This window comes from Ursus arctos, unplaced genomic scaffold (genome assembly GCF_023065955.2).
Source record: "Ursus arctos isolate Adak ecotype North America unplaced genomic scaffold, UrsArc2.0 scaffold_16, whole genome shotgun sequence".
NCBI lineage: Eukaryota > Metazoa > Chordata > Mammalia > Carnivora > Ursidae > Ursus > Ursus arctos.
Window position 1 is genome coordinate 55,770,292 of NW_026622830.1, and position 19,200 is coordinate 55,789,491.

The 19,200-nt window shown below is 45.1% G+C and overlaps 1 protein-coding gene across 1 annotated transcript in view; it reads right to left on the reverse strand.

Annotated features, from left to right (window-relative positions):
- Positions 1-19,200, reverse strand: part of LOC125281946 (dual oxidase 1-like) — a 63,268-nt gene that overhangs the window by 24,812 nt on the left and 19,256 nt on the right. The window contains 3 exon segments of the mRNA XM_057313044.1: positions 24-211; positions 1,484-1,648; positions 1,838-1,918. Of these exon segments, the coding sequence (XP_057169027.1) occupies positions 24-211; positions 1,484-1,648; positions 1,838-1,918 (434 nt within the window).

The following is a 19,200-nucleotide window of genomic DNA, read 5'->3' on the forward strand; positions in this document are numbered from 1 at the left end:
GCACCCCGCCCGTCTCGTCTCACCAGGTCCCGGGGATTACTGGGGCTCTGTCCGGTCTCGGGGTCCCAGCGGCTCCTCTGGAAGGGGAGGACCACGTTCCCGCGCCGGTCAGGGTCGAACACCGGGTCCCCGGGCGGGATGTGGATGTTGAGAAACTCGGCTGGGCAGCCCGGGGTCTCCACGCTCACCAGGTCCGAGAGCACGTGGTAGCCTGTCCACAACGGGGGAGGGCGTGCAAGGACCAGCTAAGGACCACTCTCCCTTCAGCATCAGGTATCTAGACTCCCCCACTCCCTTTGAAGCTTCAAAAGATGACTCAGCCATTTTTGGCAAGTCCAAGTCTTGACCTCCTCCACCTTTCCCAGTGCTTTGTTACACCCTGGTCCAAACTGCTTTCGTTGCCGGTTTGGTCCTCTCCTTGGTAACTGGGAGGTGCCGGGTCAGTGTGCCTGGGCAGTCAGGCTGGGAACACCTGCTTCAACATGCAGCTGGGAGCAGCCTGCCCAGAGAAACTGCCAGTCTCACTGCAACACCGGACACTGGGAATCAAATGTAGGCACCTTGGGTGGCCAGCAGGAGCCCAACATTCCTGTTGGGAGCCAACAACCCACAGTCACTGGGGTCAGACCACCCACCCTAGCACCCCCATTTTGACACCCCGGCCTCCAGCGCTCTTGTCAAAATCAGAACCCTGGCCTGAGACTGTCCCAGGAGTCACAGGGACCATGAGTGAAAACAGGGTCCACCAAGAGCCCCTGCCAGATTATTGTCAGGCTCCAGCCTCTACCTGTAGTCCCATCGGCAGCTCAGTGTGGGGCAAATTTATGCCTCCCCCACTCAGACTTTCTCCCTCTACTTTTCCTTCTCCAGAAAAAGAAATACAAGACATAGCTTTCTTGACTTAAGAAAAATCCTTTTAGGCCCCAGACATCTTGTGATTTATGACTACTCGCTCAAAGCACATTCTTGAGTTATCTTTGCAGGATTTAAACTTCTTTGAATATTCAGATATCAGATCGATTAAAGGCAGACAATTGATGCCAACCCTTGCTGGCCCTTGTGACTTCCATCAATTAAGACCTGGACTCCGTCATTCTATGATGACTTTAGCCTAAATTCTAGGCTGAATTCTCCATTGCACAAGTGCCTTCGTGAATCCATACAGACCCTTAGCTTAAAACTTCCCCAGTTTTGTTATTCGGGAACAGACTGCTTTGGGAAATATCCTCCATGTTTTCCCTTACTTGTTCCAAGTAAAACTCTCTAATCTTGGCTTTCCTGTGTCTTTTGGCTAAATACCCACCAAGAGGCAAATCCAGTTTTGGGTAAGAATACCCCATCCCATTGCCTGCCCCTTCATCTCTCACCCACATCTCTAAGACCCACCATCACTTCTCTCCCTCACTTCCTGACTCCCCTCTCAGACATAGAGGTGTCCAGCTGACCCTACTGGCCTCCCTCCCCCAGAGGTTGAGGCCCTCACCAAAGAAGACTCCCAGCACTGTTCGCTTTCGCAGGGAGGCCTGCCCTGCAGGGCCCCTCGTGGCAGTGTTGCTAAGGTCTCTGGGGTTGGGCAGCTGGGGTTCTCCCAAGGGCTGGTACACACCATCTGCATAGCTGGCTGGAACTAGGCGCTGGAGCCGAGAGCCTGGGGTAGGAGGGGTAGGAACAAAGATAAATCCTCAGTGGGGCTCCCTTACCTCCCCTCTCCCAGGCTTCCATCCATACCACAGATCCTAAAACCTTAAGAATGCATCAGCCTCCGCTGGTACCTGCCAGCCCTTGCCCCTTCGGGTAACCCTGCCCCTAGGCCTGTTTCCACTTGGCCCTCACCTACCTTTGCTGCCCCATCTGTGCTCCATGAGGTTGTGCCACCCATCAAATCGCTGCACCTCCCGGGAAATGGGGTTCTGAATTCCTGTGTGAGAACAGAGGGAAGGGGCAGCTGGGCAAGTCCAGGCATGAGAGGACAGGCAAGCCTGCAGGATATGCGTCTTGGTAGCCTGGCAAGGGGAGCAGCAGAAGGTGGAAACCCAGCACAGTGTGGAAGGTAGGCGGCGGAGGGAGAGAACCAAGGACAAAGTGATATCCAAACTCGAGCTCATTCTTCTAGCTGCTCAGTGGGGGAAACATGGCAGGGAGCCCTGAAGCAGTGGAGACAGGGGCAGTGTGTGCTGACAAATAACCTCAGAGAACAAGACAAAGCTGGAGAACAGTGGCGATGTGGAGGGGCATGCAGGAGCCTTCTAGTGCCCTCACCCCTCAGCTCCCTAGGGACAGGGCAGGACAGAAACCAGTCCCAGCCCTAAGATATACGGAGCAAGAGCCAGCCACTGCCCCAAAGCCAACCACTCTTCCACTCAGGAAAGGAGAGGTCATTCTGTGACCACTCCCTGGGTACGGGCAGTGTGGAGAGGGGCTTGGCCCTCTCCTGCTGAGCAGAGCCGCCCCCCCACCCAGGGCAAGTGTGTGGGCCCTGGGGCTGTGGCTCTGCCGCCTATTGCTATTCTGGTCTCTTTTCCAGTTTCTGGGGGTGGGATCAGGGACTTCCTGGTCAAGGGAGAACCTTGCCTCCTCCTCCTTTGAGGAATCATGTTCCTCATGTAATTCCTCTTATTGACCCTATTATACTTTCCAAAAACTAGGATCTGGGAGGGAGCACTCAGTTGTTGAGGGAAGAACTCAGGCAGTGAGGGAAGAGGGAAAGGTTCAGAATCAGAGATGGAATGGAGGTCCTTCTGGTCAGCAGATCAGGTGACCAGTCAGATTCCATCTTCCAACTTACTCAAAAGTGCCCTGTGCCACATGGTATTTCAGATCCTTAGCCTGAGGCAGGTTAACCCCTAAAGGCAGAGCCTGAGGGAAGGATTTGAGACATGTGGCTAACTGGGAGGTGGCCCAGGATGTGCTGGAGGAAGTGGGGAAGTAAGGCAGGGACATCAATATGGGACTTGTCACGGAGTGAGTTACTGCTGAGGGAAACTGGGGCTCACTCCTGTTGGTGGCCTCTCGAAGACTGTATGGGCACACCTCAGAATTGCCTGTTGAGCAGGGAGGAAGCCAGGGAATCTATCCACCAACTGGCTGAATGTTGCACTAGGGGCAGTAAGTGTCTTCCAGCCCTCAGGTGGAGAAGGAAGGAGAGGCAAGCAGGTACTGGAGGTAGGAAACTGTCAGGGTACGTAGAAACTGCCCGCCAGCTGTGGGTGAGCACAAGGTGGGCTGAGAGGATGTGGCACATGATATCTTCTTCAGGGACCGCACTAAGAGTTCCCACCCAACATTTCCGGTTCTTGGTTGGCCACAGTGTTCAGCTTCCTCTCTTCTCTTGCCACCTAGAAGTCCCCTAGGGTCAGGAACTGTTTCCACTCATAGCTGTATCCTCCATACCTAGCATGATGTGTGCGTCAAATCAGTGTCCAGTTAGGATTTACCAAATGAACAGATACCGCCATATTTGTTTCAGCTTCTCCATGGATTCTTTACTCCAACTGTTCTCCAAAGAGTGCCCTGCCCGTAAGATGGCAGTTTCCCTGCTGCCACTGACGGAGGCCAGGGCTGGCAAGGAATCCATTCCATGTCCCCACATTAACCACTTTTAACCCTCGCTCTGGATGCTGAGGCAGGAGGCCTCTGTGGCTGAACCGAGTCATTGCTCTGCTTCCTGCAAACTCCTGGCAGGAAGCAACCCTTTACTTTATGTGCCTTGGTAGGGTAAGGAGGCATCCTCACTTACACACCACACGACAGCTCTCGTGCTGGCCATCATACAAGTCTTAGAGCTGGTTGGCTCTCTCTGGGTTTCCAAAGATGAGCAGACTCACTGCTGCCCAGATGTCTGGCTGGTGCCTGGTCCTCAGGTAGGTTCATTCACCAGCTTTGTAGTGATGTAGAAAGAAGGCTCTTCTGTCAGCTTAGGATAAACTTAATCCTCTAAGCAGCGACTGAGCAAAAATTTCCATACAGGCAGGGTTTAGGGGCAGCCACCTGGTTCAAAGGGGGATCAGGGGACTTATATAGAGCTACCTTAATACGGCAAGAACCTCAATACAATTTGGGTGGTTTGTTAATTTGGGGTGGCTTAATGGAGGGGTCGGTAGATTACAGGAAGCTAAAGGACGCCATCACTTGGCCCCCTAGTCCTTATGAACAAGATACACTATGATAGAATTGGGTGAATGTGACGGGTGAGGGGCAGAGCAAAGCCAGAGAAGGAGACCTGGATGTTTAGCCACCAAAAATTCATCTGACCTCTGCTAGTTTTGTTTTTAATAATGTGAGTGTTTTTGTAGGCAAACTGGGTTATATCTCTGTCAGAAAGAACAACCATCACTCTTGAGCTTGGATGAGTATCTTCTGTTTTGAGTCTTACAGGTTTTGATAAATCCCCTGGAGCAGTCCCTGCCATCCAGATCCTGACCTCCTCAGCTTCTGGCACTGGAGAGCCGTCTCCATCTGTCTAGCTGTGAAACCCTGTTTACCACATCATTAACTGATCAGCAGAGATTGCGGGATTTGTAAATCTCAGTGTTTCTCTGAATGAAAACAGACATTGTGCCAGAAATTCATTGTCAAAGAGGAACATCTAAAATTGGTAATTAGCAACTAAAAAAGAGGCCAGAGTGCCCATCTTAAACCAAGACTCTTCCTCACAGGATGGATGCGACTGGGTGAAGTAGTGAACAGAATTCTTTTCTATTAATAATATTTTAATTATATTATGTCACCATACAGTACATCCCTGGTTTCTGATGTAAAGTTCCATGATTCATTAGTTGCGTATAACACCCAGTGCACCATGCAATACGTGCCCTCCTTACTACCCATCACCAGCCTATCCCATTCCCCCAGCCCGCTCCCCTCTGAAGCCCTCAGTTTGTTTCCCACAGTCTATAGTCTCTCATGGTTCATTCCCCCTTCTGTTTACCCCCGCTTTCTTCTTCCCTTCTTCTCCTACTGATCTTCCTATTTCTTACGTTCCATAGATGAGAGAAACCATATGATAATTGTCCTTTTCTGCTTGACTTATTTCACTTAGCATCATCTCCTCCAGTCCCGTCCACGTTGCAGCAAATGTTGAGAAATCGTTCTTTCTGATGGCTGAGTAATATTCCATTGTATATATGGACCACAACTTCTTAATCCAGTCATCTGTTGAAGGGCATCTCGGCTCCTTCCACGATTTAGCTATCGTGGACAATGCTGCTATGAACATTGGTGTCCATATGGCCCTTCTCTTCACTCCGTCTGTATCTTTGGGGTAAATACGCAGCAGTGCAATTGCTGGATCAAAGGGTAGCTCAATTTTTAACTTTTTAAGGGACCTCCACACTGTTTTCCAAAGTGCCTGTACCAACTTGCATTCCCACCAACAGTGTAAGAGGGATCCCCTTTCTCCACATCCTCTCCAACATTTCTTGCTTCCTGCCTTGTCAATTTTTGCCATTCTGACCTGCGCAAGGTGGTATCTCAATGTGGTTTTGATTTGAATTTCCCTGGTGGCTAATGATGTTGAACATTTTTTCATGTGTCTGTTAGCCATTTGTATGTCCTCATTGGAAACGTGTCAGTTCATATCTTCTGCCCATTTTTTGATTTGATTATTTGTTTCCCGTGTATTGAGTTTGAGCAGTTCTTTGTAGATCTTGGATACTAGTCTTTGATCTGGAGTGTCATTTGCAAATATCTTCTCCCATTCCGTGGGCTGTCTCTTAGTTTTTTTTGACTGTTTCCTTGGCTGTGCAGAAGAATTTTATCTTGAAAAAAATATTATTAATAAAAAGAAAAAAGAAGTAAAGATGAAGAACATAGGTTCGAAGGAGAGCAGTATGTAATCTGTACAGAGCTGTTATGGCCAAAAGTGATTCAGAAGAGCCTTTAATTTAGATGTGAAGGTTTATATTTAAATGTTGCTTGTGATTCTGAAAAAAGAATATGGTATGGAAAAGTATGGATTAACATACGATTTTGTTGTTTACTGAAAATGAAAACTTTTTGCTGAGAAGTTATTATTCAATAAATATTTAATCTGTGTTTTATCTTACAAAAAAAAAAAAAGAATTCTTTTCTAACTAATGAAGCATGAAGACATTGGGACTCCCAGGGTTGGAAGGATTAGCTTTTGAAAGTGGGTTTCTGCATCTGATAATCCTTGGTTCTCTCCCTAGAGCTGAGGCAGAAGCAAGCAAGCAGGGGTGGATTTGGGGCTTGAAGAGGTCTGATTCAGCATTTGTGGGTATGGAAAGGAGAGGATGCTGAATAATGAATGCCTCATGAAAGGAATGCTCTGTGCAAGCATGGACTGTGAATGTCACCTCAGAAATCTACGGCTCACACCCACAGCAGGAAGGCTGGAGGTCAATTTCTGCGGAGAAAATTTTCTGGAGTCAATTAAGTCCAGGCTCGCCACTGATAGTCGTGTAACTTCTTGGGTCTCTCAAAGATGTGCCGAAGACCACGCAGTGTGGAGAGGCCAACGGCGGAGAGCCTGTCGCCGTCACACTCGCCTAGCTGGTCCGAACCTGTCTTGGCAAAAAGCCAGGTGACCGTGTATGTTTGTGGGCAACTCTGCCACCGTGGCAGTTTTAACGACATCCTTCCGGGTCCCACGGCCGGGAAACAACTTCTAGAACCCAGCTTCCCAGAACCTGGGCGTAGCCAGGCAGGTAACCCAAGGCGCTCGGCGTGAGGGAAGGCAGCCTTCCCAGCCAGATCCCCTTGCTCACTCGTCCTTCTTTCCCGCTCCTTCCTGCACGGGGTGGGTCTCAAAGGACGAGAAGCCAGTGCCTCCGGGATGACCCAGCCCCAGGCGCGCTGTCGATGGACTCCGCAGTGGGAAGGTCGGGGTGGGAGGACACCAAGGGGACAAGAAAGAGCGTGAGACGGGTTGGGCGCGCTGACCCTGCCCAGAGGAGGACCGCGGGAGTCGGGACGTTACCTCCAACATGCCTCTTCTACTCGCCCCGGCCGTGTCGATGAGCGTGTTGTCCACATTGAAAAAAACTGCCGACACCCAGTTCAGCACCAACCCGCCGGCCGAGCGGGTACTGCGCCAACTCGCCGCTGCCACAGCCGCCGCCGGCGCATGCGTGGAGCAGGGCCCGCGAGCTAGGAAGACGTGGGCGGAGCGGTGAGGTCACCCCACGGACTCCCGCGAGATGTCTCAATCAATGTTGGAGCGTCTGAGAACAGCGGGATGCCGCGAGACTCCTGGATCGTGGTCTAGCGGGTGCGATCGAGGCACGCCTTCGTCAGCGGGCGCGTGGTTATCTGAACAGCTTGAATGCGGAGGGCGATTACCAGCGCTGTTTTCCTTGTAGCTTCTTTCTGCTTATCTTTTTCCTCTTGCAGTCCTGATGTGAGGAGAATATCGTTAAGTACCCCGGGAGGTTTTCTGCGCCATTTGGCGCCCGGGAAGGAGGCCGACAATCAGGTGGCTTTTCCAGTTAGACTGTGGATTATCCCGTGGGGAGCTGCCCAAGGCTCCAAAGCGTCGCTGGTCGTTTGCTTGCCCTAAGTCGGGGTGTGAGTGCATGTGTCTACTGTCTTGAGTCTTCGGTTACAGAAGAAGTCATGTGGGTAGCAGGAATGCCAGTGGGGTGCAAAGGTGTAATATTTACGCTACTAGATACAGTAGCCGTGTTAGAACTGGAGCCCTCACCAGTACATTTTTGAAAGATGTACGCTAGATCCTTAAGACTCCTGTGTCGCGGCTGTTCCTGGGAAGACCAGGGACTCTGTAGGGTCTGCTGATGTTTTGTCCACTTAGATTGCTTTTCCTGAAGACTTGCATTTCCAGGTTTTGGGAGACCTCATAAATGGTTTTCAGGTGTAGCAAGGGGCTGAGGGACCTAAACAGTCTATTAATCTCCAGAAGGGCAATAACAACTGCTTTCTACTCCAAGCGCGACAAAGATGTTGAAATTAATTTCTAAGCTTCTAAATTGTCTCTGTTGGGTAACTTTACTGGAATTAGATGCATGGTCATCAGTGACCAGAAATTTTCTAGCTGCAGATCAAATCTGCCACCAGAATTTTGTTGAATCTGTGTTCAATGAATAGTTTACATTTTTAAAGTGATTGGAGGAAATCATCAGGGAAATACAGATCAAAACCACAATGAGAGACCACCTCACATCAGTCAGCATGGCTCAAATTAACAAGTCAGGGAACAACAAATGTTGACAAGGATGCCGAGAAAGGGTAGCCCTTTTACACTTTTGGGAATGCAAACTGGTGCAGCCACTCTGGAAGACAGTGTGGAGGTTCCTCAAAAAGTTGAAAATAGAGCTACCCTATAACCCAGCAATTGCACTACTAGATATTTATCCAAAGGATACAAGCATGATGATTTGAAGGGACATCTGCACCCCAATGTTTATAGCAGCAATGTCCACAATAGCCAAACTATGGAAAATCCCAGATGTCCACTGACCCATGAATGGATCAAGAAGATGTGGTATAGGGGCGCCTGGGTGGCACAGTGGTTAAGCGTTTGCCTTCGGCTCAGGGCGTGATCCCGGCGTTGTGGGATCGAGCCCCACATCAGGCTCCTCCGCTATGAGCCTGCTTCTTCCTCTCCCACTCCCCCTGTTTGTGTTCCCTCTCTCGCTGGCTGTCTCTGTCGAATAAATAAATAAATAATCTTAAAAAAAAAAAAAGAGGGGCGCCTGGGTAGCGCAGCCGTTAAAGCGTCTGCCTTCAGCTCAGGGCGTGATCCCGGCGTTCCGGGATCAAGTCCCACATCGGGCTCCTCCGCTGGGAGCCTGCTTCTTCCTCTCTCACTCCCCTGCTGTGTTCCCGCTCTCTCTGGCTGTCTCTCTGTCACATAAATAAATAAAATCTTAAAAAAAAAAAAAAGAAGATGTGGTATATATGTTACAATGGAGTATTAGCCATCAAAAGAATAATCTTGCCATTTGCAATGATGTGGATGGAACTAGAGGGTATTATGCTAAGCGAAATAAGTCAGAGAAAGACAAATGCCATATGATTTCACTCATACGTGGAATTTAAGAAGCAAAACAGATGAATATAGGGGAAGGGAAGGAAAAATAAGATAAAAACAGAGGGAGGAAACCATAAGAGCCTTTTCACTCTAGGGAGCAAACTGAGGGTTGCCAGAGGGGAGGTGGAGGAGGGGGTATAACTGGGTGACGTGCGCGAAGCAGGGCACTTGATGTAATGAGCACTGGGTGTTATATGCAACTGATGAATCACTAAATTCTACCCCTGAAACTAATAATACAGTTTATGTTAACTAAATTGAATTTAAAGAACTTTTTAAAAAATATTTTGTTTATTTGACAGAGAAAGAGAGCACAAGCAGGGGAAGCCGCAGGCAGAGGGAGAGGGAGAAGCAGGCTCCCCGCCGAGCAGAGAGCCAACATGATGCTAAACAGCCGGCTCCATCCCAGGACCCAGGGATCATGACCCGAGCCAAAGGCAGATGCCCAACTAAGCCACCCAATGTACCCCTAAATAATTTTTTAAAACAAGGGGGAAAAAGTGATTGAAAGAAATCGAAGGATGAGTTCATGACATGTGAGAATTATATGAAATGCAAACTTTAGTGTCCATAAATGTATATATATACTTTTAAGTAGGCTCCACACCCAGTGTGGAACCCAGAGCAGGGGCTTGAACTTCTGACCCTGAGATCAAGACCTGAGCTGATATGAGTCAGAAGGCTAACCGGCTAAGCCACTCAGGTGCCCCATATATAGTTTTATGGGACACAACCACACTCATTCAGTTACATATCATCTTGCTGCTTTTGCCCTAAAAGCCAAGTTGAGTAGTTATATGCGAGACCATATGGCCTGCACAGCCCAGGGTATTTACTATCTGGCACTTTATAGATACAATTTGCCCACTCCTGAGGCACATGAGTAACAGTCGGGCTGCTGGCATTCAGTAGAATTAGATCAATTGTCTTATCTTTATGTTAGTTTTTTTCTTTTGCAGTGGCAGACTACAATTTCTGTATGTTTAGCAGCAGAATTTTACCGTTAATCTCTTTGATGTTGTGGAATTTAAAGATAATTTTATTCCTCAAAAACATGACTCTGGTTGCTCTATTGATGTGCAGGGCCAGCCTAACAAGTTTGGTCATTTAGATTACCAGTCAGCTGAAATTATGAATTCATTCATTGGAGTTAACCTTTTTTTGTTGCCTGAAATGTCAGAATAAATTAGGCATAAAACTGCTTATGAGGTGGGGCACCTGGTTGGCTCCCCTGGTTAAGTGTCTGTCCTTGGCTCAGGTCATGATCCCAGAGTCCCAGGATCAAGCCCCCACATTGGGCTACCTGCTCAGTGGGGAGTCTGCTTCTCCTTCTGCCCCTACCCCCATGAGAGCGCTCTTGCTCGCTCTCTCTCAAATAAATAAAATCTTTTTTTTTTTAAAGATTTTATTTATTTATTTGACAGAGATAGAGACAGCCAGCGAGAGAGGGAACACAAGCAGGGGGAGTGGGAGAGGAAGAAGCAGGCTCACAGCAGAAGAGCCTGATGTGGGGCTCGATCCCATAACGCCGGGATCACGCCCTGAGCCGAAGGCAGACGCTTAACCACTGTGCCACCCAGGCGCCCCTCAAATAAATAAAATCTTAAGAAAAACTGCTTGTGGGTAATGAAGCTTAGAGGATCAGAGCAGTTTTTCCCCTCTGGTGTGTATATAGGGTTTATCGACAGTCACCAATCCAAATCGGAACTCAGAGGAGATACAGTAGTCTGTATAATCCTCTCATTAGGTTGGGTGCTTGACAGGTTCCTCTGACAAGTAGTCTAAATGCATTCCATGACCTGTCCAACTTTACTACTTAAAGAGAGGTGATGGCCAGAAACCGTATATCCTGACAACTTTAATTCCTTCTAATTACATATCTCAGGCTTTAGGGTGTTGCAGTTAAAATTCGTGAACCAGTTCTCCTGTAGCATTTTAAGATAGATGTACAGGCTCTTCATAGGTGGGCCTCAGGTACAATACTTAAAGTTGGTCAGCTTGACAGATTTAACACTAGTAGCTAGAGGAGGTCTTCATATTTGCAGAATGCAAGGTCTAAGTAAAAGATTGGTAACTGTGAGACTTTGGTAATTGTGCTATCAAATAAAGTGGAAACTAAACATTGCTTTTGCATTCTGCACTGTGCATAATGGCATCATCGTGCCATTGCTGTTGCCCAGCGTTGATCCTGGCCATACCTTTAGGAATCTCTGTCAGGCTCTTCCCACCCACCGCCCATGTATGAGTTCATTACAACTCCATGACCTCAGAAGAGAGGTTTGCCTTCTGGCTTAAAGTTTTGTTTTGTTTTCCCCAGAATGGGGCATTGCTATGTTGATAGGAATAAAATAGAAGCAACCAGAAGAGAATCACAGGTTCCCACTCTGTCTTCCCAGCTATCATCAGTTGTATCCATCCACACTACCTGTTATCCTTAAATGGACCATCTTCATTGCCTTCTGTGGCTAGCCTTTTCATTTGTTCCCTCTATCCCCACCCCAACTTGGGGAAATCTCCAGCATTTCTTTCCTCTTGTGCATCATCAGATCTTCCACATCTATTGAATCCACACAAGTTGGCCTCTCAATCACAGTACTACACTGAAACTACTATTGCCACGTCACCAGTGACCTACACCTTACTAAACCTAATAGCCATTCTCTGCCCTCATGTCCCTGCCCTGTCAGCAGAGGGCACGTTCCAGTTGATAACGGTTCACCAGCAGTGCTCTCAGAGTATCGGAATACGGACAGTTATCATCCAGGTGCATGCACTCACATGCATGCTTTCTCTACACGCACACACGCTCCTCCAGGGTTTACGTATATTTGGAATTCCGCAATCCTGCACTTCCTATGCTAAGTCATTCAGGAGACAATGACAGAAGTGTAAGAAAGCATCTGTCTTTCTCATAGTAAATACAGAATTGTTGTCTTAAAGCTTGGAATTGCAGTACTGAAACTGCTATTTTATTCTTTAGATTGATTCTTTAGGTTGATTTTATTCTTTTGTTAATTTCAATTCTGTATATTTTCTTAATCATTAAAATTGATTATTTAAGGATACATTATGTCTTTAACCTATGTTATCTTTTACTAGACTTCCCTCTTATTTTGTTACTGTTGGTTGGTTGGATCTAAGTCAAACATTTATTTGTCTGTGAAAAACAGAAGTTGAATTCTTTTACCTCTGTGGTCAAAATCCTGTGCATAGCAAAATGCTGGTGTGTCCCAGAGATCAGCAAGTTTTGTCATTCCTCACTTTGAAACATCGATACCCTTGACAAGAGAGGAGGTTTCACTGCCTGTGATAAGCCAGGTCCTGCCTTTCTTCAGCTTCATGCCTTTCCCTTCCTCAGCCCATCAGGTGTCCTGGCCTTGTCCTTCAGAGGTCTCCGTGTGCTGCACATAGCTCCTTCTGGTGAGCAGTTTGTATTAGCCTCTTGAGTACAGTGCCCGTCCTAGGATCCCAGAGTCTATTCCCCTACTAGGAGGAAGTGGCTACTTTTTTGCAGTTATAATTACAGTAGTTTCCTCTTATCCGTAGGATATGTTCCAAGACCTCCAGTGGATGCCTGAAACTTTGGACAGTACTGAACCATATATATACTATGTTTTTTCCTGTACATACATATCTATGATAAATTAGGCACAGTAAGAGATTAACAACAATAGCTCATAAAATAGAATAATTATAACAATATACTGTAATAAAAGTTACATAAATGTGGTGTCTCTCTCAAGTTCTCTTATTGTACTACACTCACCCTTCTTGTGATGATAGGAGATGGAAAAATGGCCACGTGATTAGATGAAGTGAGGTGAATGATGTAGGCGTTGTGATGTATAGTTAAGCTACTTTTGACCTGACGGTACTTCAGGAGGGGGATCGTCTGCTTCCAGACTGTGGTTGACCATGGGTAACAAACCATGGAAAGTGAAGATGAGGACATATGTAACGATACGTAGCGACACACGGTGATCTGTGATTATGTACAGTTAACACTATGAGGGCAGAGACCTATGCATTTTATTCACCATTGTATCCTCAGAACACTCTACAAAGCACAGTGTAGGTCCTCAATAAGTACATTTATTTAACTGAATTAATGGCAGTTTCACCAGCTCCCCTCAAGCCAGATGAGGACCTGACTAGAGATCCATTTCATCTTCTTTTCACCTTACTTGTGGAGAGAGACGAGCAAACTGGAGAGTACATAGGGGGAGAGGTTAAAAAGTGGAGTTGGGATAAAGAAGTGGGGGTAATCAGAAGGGGGAGTGAAGCATGAGAGACTATGGACTCTGAGAAACAAACTGAGGGCTTTGGGGGGGTGGGGGAATGGGATGGGCTGGTGATGGGTATTAAGTAGGGCACGTATTGCATGGTGCACTGGGTGTTACGTGCAACTAATGAGTCATCAAACTTTACATCAGAAACCAGGGATGTGCTGTATGGTGACTAACATAATAAAAAAATAATATAATAAAAAAAATGGAGTTGGGGAAAGTTAAACTTTCAGAAGCTACAGTATAGAGAAAGGAGAAGAGTCTAAGAAATATACAAGCACAACGTCCTCCCATGCCAGATCACTGTGATTAGAAGAACTACCTCTTAACTTTTGTATTAAACTTCCAATATGTGTGGGTGTGTTTACCCATCTGCTTCCCCATCTAGACTGTAAACAAAGTGAGCTGTTACCTGCCACTGAAAACTCTGATGATGTGACCCAAACCCTAACCTGACTTAAAAAAAATGTATGCTCTTGCTCAATGTCACCACCTCTATGTGCAACCACACTGACGTTCTCTGCACTTCTCCTACCTCACATTCTTGTCTCCTGCCCACAGCTGATACCCACCACTAGGGATACCTCTCTTTCCCCTTAATCCCTTCAGTTGACTACTTCCATCTCCTTCAAATCTGCACCTAGACTCCAGTAGCTGTGGGAGTCTCCTGACTGCTCCTCGTAAGCACAGAAACACACCCAGACTGTGGGTTAGGTGCCCCCCTCCCCTTACAGCGTTTGACACCCTGTCATTTATCTGCTTGTTTACTTGTTCTGTGAGTGAAGAGCTCCACCTTTAATTACTGTATCCCCCAGTCTCAGTCCAGAGCTCAAAAAAACTTTTATTAAGATGAAAATTTTAAATTAAAATCTATATAACAAAGCTTAACCATTTTAGCCATTTTAAGGAGTATAGTTCTATGGTATTAAGCACATTCACATAGTCCTGCAACCATTCCTCTAACCATCTCCAAAACTTCTTGATCTTTCCTAACCCAAACTCTACGCAATGAACAAGAACTTCTCATTCCTTTCTCCCACCAGCTCCAGGCAACTACTTTTTGTCTCATGAATTCGACTAGATACCTCGTAGGAGTGGAATTGTCCAGTATTTGACCTTTTGTGACTGTCTTATTTTACTTAATGTCCTCGGGGTTCATTCATGTTGTAGCATGAGTCCAAATTTCCTTCCTTTTTAAGGCTGAATGATGTTCCATTGTATGTGTGTGCCACGTTTTCTTTATCCATTCCCCCATCAGTAGACATTTGGGCTACTTACAACTTTTGTCTGTTGTGAATAATGCTGGTATAAACACAGGTACAAAAATAACTTTTTGAGACCCTGTTTTCAATTCTTTTAGGTAGATATCCAAAGGTGGCATTGCTGGATCATATGGTAATTCTGTGTTTAATTTCTTGAGAATAACTTCACATCAGCTGTCCTGTACATCAGCTGCATGCATTTTACATCCCTTCCACCAGTGCACAAGGGTTCCAGCTTCTCCACATCCTCACCAACACTATTTTTTGCCCTTTTCCCTTTTTTTTATTTATTTATTTATTTATTTATTTATTTATTTATTTATTTCCTTATTTAAATTCAATTCAGTCAACTTATACTGTATTATTATTAGTTTCAGGGGTACAATTTAGTGATTGATCAGTTGCATATAATACCCAGTGCTCATTACTTCAAGTGCCCTCCTTAATGCCCATCACCCCGTTATCCCTTCCTAGCACCCACCTCCCATCCAGCAACTCTCAGTTTCTTTCCTAGAGTTCAGCGTCTCTTGTGGTTTCCTCTCTATTTTCATCTTCTTTTATTTTGCCTTCCCTTGCCCTCTGTTCATCTCTTTTGTTTCTTACTTCCACATATGAGTGAAATCATATGGTATTTGTCTTTCTCTGACTGCCTGACTTCACTTAGCATGAAACCCCCTAGTTCCATCCACATCATTGCAAGTGGCAAGATTTCATTCATTGGGTTGGCTGAGTAATATTCCATTACAGAAATATATCCCACATCTTCTTCCTTTCTAAAAAATTAATTTATTTTTATTAGTTTCATTTGTCGAATTTAGTGATTCATCAGTTGCATATAACACCCAGTGCTCATTACATTCAGTGCCCTCCTTCATGCCCATCACCCAGTTATACCTTCCCCCAACCCACCTCCCCTCCAGCAAACCTTAATTTGTTCCCTAGAGTTAAGAGGCTCTTATGGATTCCCTCCCTCTAGTTTTTATCTTATTTCCCTTCCCTTCGCCTATATTCATCTGTTTTGTTTCTTAAATTCCATGTAAATGAAATCATATGGTATTTGTCTTTCTGATTGATTTATTTTGCTTAGCATAATACCCTCTAGATTCATCCACATCATTGCAAATGGTAATATTTCAATTTTTGATGTCTGAGTAATATTCCAGTGTGTGTGTGTGTGTGTGTGTGTGTGTGTGTCCATGTGTGTGTGTGTATCACTTCTTTATCCATTCATCTGTTGATGGACATGACGTCTGGGCTCTTTCTATACTTTAGCTATACTGTGGACATTGCTGCTATAAACATTGGGGTGCAGGTGCCTCTTCAAATCTGAATTGTTGTATCCTTTAGGCGAATATGTAGTGGTGTAATTGCTGGATTATAGCATAGTTCTATTTGTAACTTTTTGAGGAACTGATCCATGCTGTTCTCCAGAGTGGCTGCATCAGTTTACATTCCCACCAACAATGTAAGAGGGTTCCCCTTTCTAGGCATCCTTGCCAACATCTGTTGTTCCCTGACTTGTTAATTTTAGTATTTTGACTGGTGTGAGGTGGTATCTCATTGTGGTTTTGATTTGTATTTCCCTGATGCCAAGGGATGTGGAGCATTTTTTCATGTGTCTGTTGGGCATTTATATGCCTTCCTTGGAGAAATGTCTGTTCCTGTCTTCTGCCCATTTCTTGACTGGATTATTATTTTGGGGGGGAGTATTGAGTTTGATAAGTTCCTTATAGATCTTGGATACTAGCCCTTTATCTGATAAGACATTTGCAATATCTTCTCCCATTCTGTAGGTTGTCTTTTAGTTTTGTCGACTGTTTCCTTTGCTGTGCAAAAGCTTTTTATCTTGATGAAGTCCCGATAGTTCATTTTTGCTTTTGTTTCCCTTGCCTTTAGAGACATGTCTAGCAAGAAGTTGCTGTGGCTGAAGTGGAAGAGGTTGCTGCCTGTGTTCTTCTCTAGGATTTTGATGGATTCCTGTCTCACACTTAGGTCTTTCATCCATTTTGAATTTATTTTGTGTATGGTGTAAGAAAGTGGTCCAGTTTCATTCTTCTGCATGTGGCTGTCCAATTTTCCCAACACCATTTGTTGAAGAGAGCGTCTTTTTTCCATTGGGTATTCAGTCCTGCTTTGTGGAAGATAAATTGACCATAGAGTCGAGGGTCCACTTCTGGATTCTCTGTTCTGTTCCATTGATCTATGTGTCTGTTTTTGTGCCGGTACCATACTGTCTTGATGATTACAGCTTTGTAATATAGCTTGAAGTCTGGAATCATGATGCCTCCAGCTTTGGATTTCTTTTGCAATATTACTTTTGCTATTTGGGGTCTTTTCTGGTTCCATACAAGTTTTAGGATTGTTTGCTCTGGGTCTATGGAAAATGCTGATGGTATTTTGATAGGGATTGAGTTGAATGTGTAGATTGCTTTGGGTAACATAGACATTTTAACAATATTTGTTCTTCCAATCCATGAGCATGGAATGTTTTTCCATTTCTTTGTGTCTTCCTCGATTTCTTTCATAAGGTTCTATAATTTTTCAGAGTACAGATCCTTTACCTCTTTGGTTCTGTTTATTCCTAGGTAATTTAGTGGGTTTTTTGGGCAACTGTAAATGGGATCGATGCCTTCTCTTTCATCTACCTCATTCTTAGTGTATCAAAATGCAACTGACTTCTGTGCACTGATTTCATATCCTGCCACTTTGCTGAATTCCTGTATGAGTCCTAGCAATTTTTGGGTGGAGTCTTTGGGACTTTCTCCATGGAGTACCTTGTTTGACTTCTTCTTTGCCAGTTTGGATGTCTTTTCTTTATGTTGTCTGATTGCTGAGGTGAGGACTTCCAGTACTATGTGGAACAACAGTAGTGAGAGTGGACAGCCTTGTCATGTTCCTGACCTTACGGGAAAAGCTCTCAGATTTCCACCGTTGAGGATGATATTTGCCATGGGTTTTTCATATGTGGCTTTTATGATGCTGAGGCATGTTCCCTCTATCCCTACACAGCAGAGAGTTTTTATCAAGAAAAGATTATGTATTTTCTTAAATGCTTTTTCTGCATCAATTGAGAGGATCGTATGGTTCTTGACCTTTCTTTTATTAATGTGGTGTATCACATTGATTGATTTGCAGATGTTGAACCATCCTTGCAGCCCAGGAACAAATCCTAAATGGTCACGGTGAATGATCCTTTTAATGTACTGTTGGATCCTATTAGCTAGTATCTTGGTGAGAATTTTTGCATCGATGTTCATCAGGAATATTGGTCTGTAATTCTCCTTTTTGGTGGGGTCTTTGGTTTGGGGATCAAGGTAGTGCTGGCCTCATAGAAAGAGTTTGGAAGTTTTCCTTCCATTTCTATTTTTTGAAACAGCTTCAGGAGAATAAGTTATTAATGCTTCTTTATATGTTTGGTTTCCGCTGGTAGACCATCTGGTCCTGGACTCTTGTTTGTTGGGAGATTCTTAATTACTGCTTCAATTTCTTTGCTGATTATGGGTCTGTTCAGGTTTTCTATTTCTTCCTGTTTCAGTTTTGGTAGTTTATATGTTTCTGGGAATGCATCCATTTCTTCCAGATTGCCAAGTTTGTTGGCACATAATTGCTCATAATATGTTCTTTTTTTTTTTTTAAAGATTTTATTTATTTATTCGACAGAGATAGAGACAGCCAGCGAGAGAGGGAACACAAGCAGGGGGAGTGGGAGAGGAAGAAGCAGGCTCATAGCGGAGGAGCCTGATGTGGGGCTCGATCCCATAACGCCGGGATCACGCCCTGAGCCGAAGGCAGACGCTTAACCGCTGTGCCACCCAGGCGCCCCCATAATATGTTCTTATAATGGTTTGTATTTCTTCAGTGTTGGTTGTGATCTCTCCTCTTTCATTTGTGATTTTGAGTCCTTTCTCTTTTCTTTTGGATAAGTCTGGCTAGGGTTTATCAATCTTATTCTTTCAAAGAATGAGCTCCTAGTTTTGTTGATCTGTTCTACTGTTCTTTTGATTTCTATATCATTGACTTCTGTTCTAATCTTTGTTATTTCTCTTCTCCTGCTGGCTTTAGGCTTTATTTGCTCGGTTTTTTCCCCTTCTCCTTTAGGTGTAAGGTTAGGGTGTGTATTTGAGAATTTTCTTGTTTCTTGAGAAAGACCGGTATTGCTATATACTTCCCTCTTAGGACTACCTTTGCTGCATTCCAAAGGTTCTGAACTGTCGTGTTTTCATTTTCATTTGCTTCCATTTTTTTATTTTTAATTCTTTAATTTTCTGCTTGGCGCCTTCATTCTTCAGTAAGATGTTCTTTAAGCTGGGGCGCCTGGGTGGCACAGCAGTTAAGCGTCTGCCTTCGGCTCAGGACGTGATCCCAGCATTATGGGATCGAGCCCCACATCAGGCTCCTCCACTATGAGCCTGCTTCTTCCTCTCCCACTCCCCCTGCTTGTGTTCCCTCTCTCGCTGGCTGTCTCTGTCTCTGTCGAATAAATAAATAAAATCTTAAAAAAAAAAGAAAAAAGAAAAAACAGTTTTACATTATTGTGGTCTGAAAATATGTAGGGAACCATCCCAGTCTTTTGGTACCTGTTGAGACCTGATTTGTGACCCAGTATGTGATCTATTCTGGAGAATGTTCCATGTGCACTTGAGAA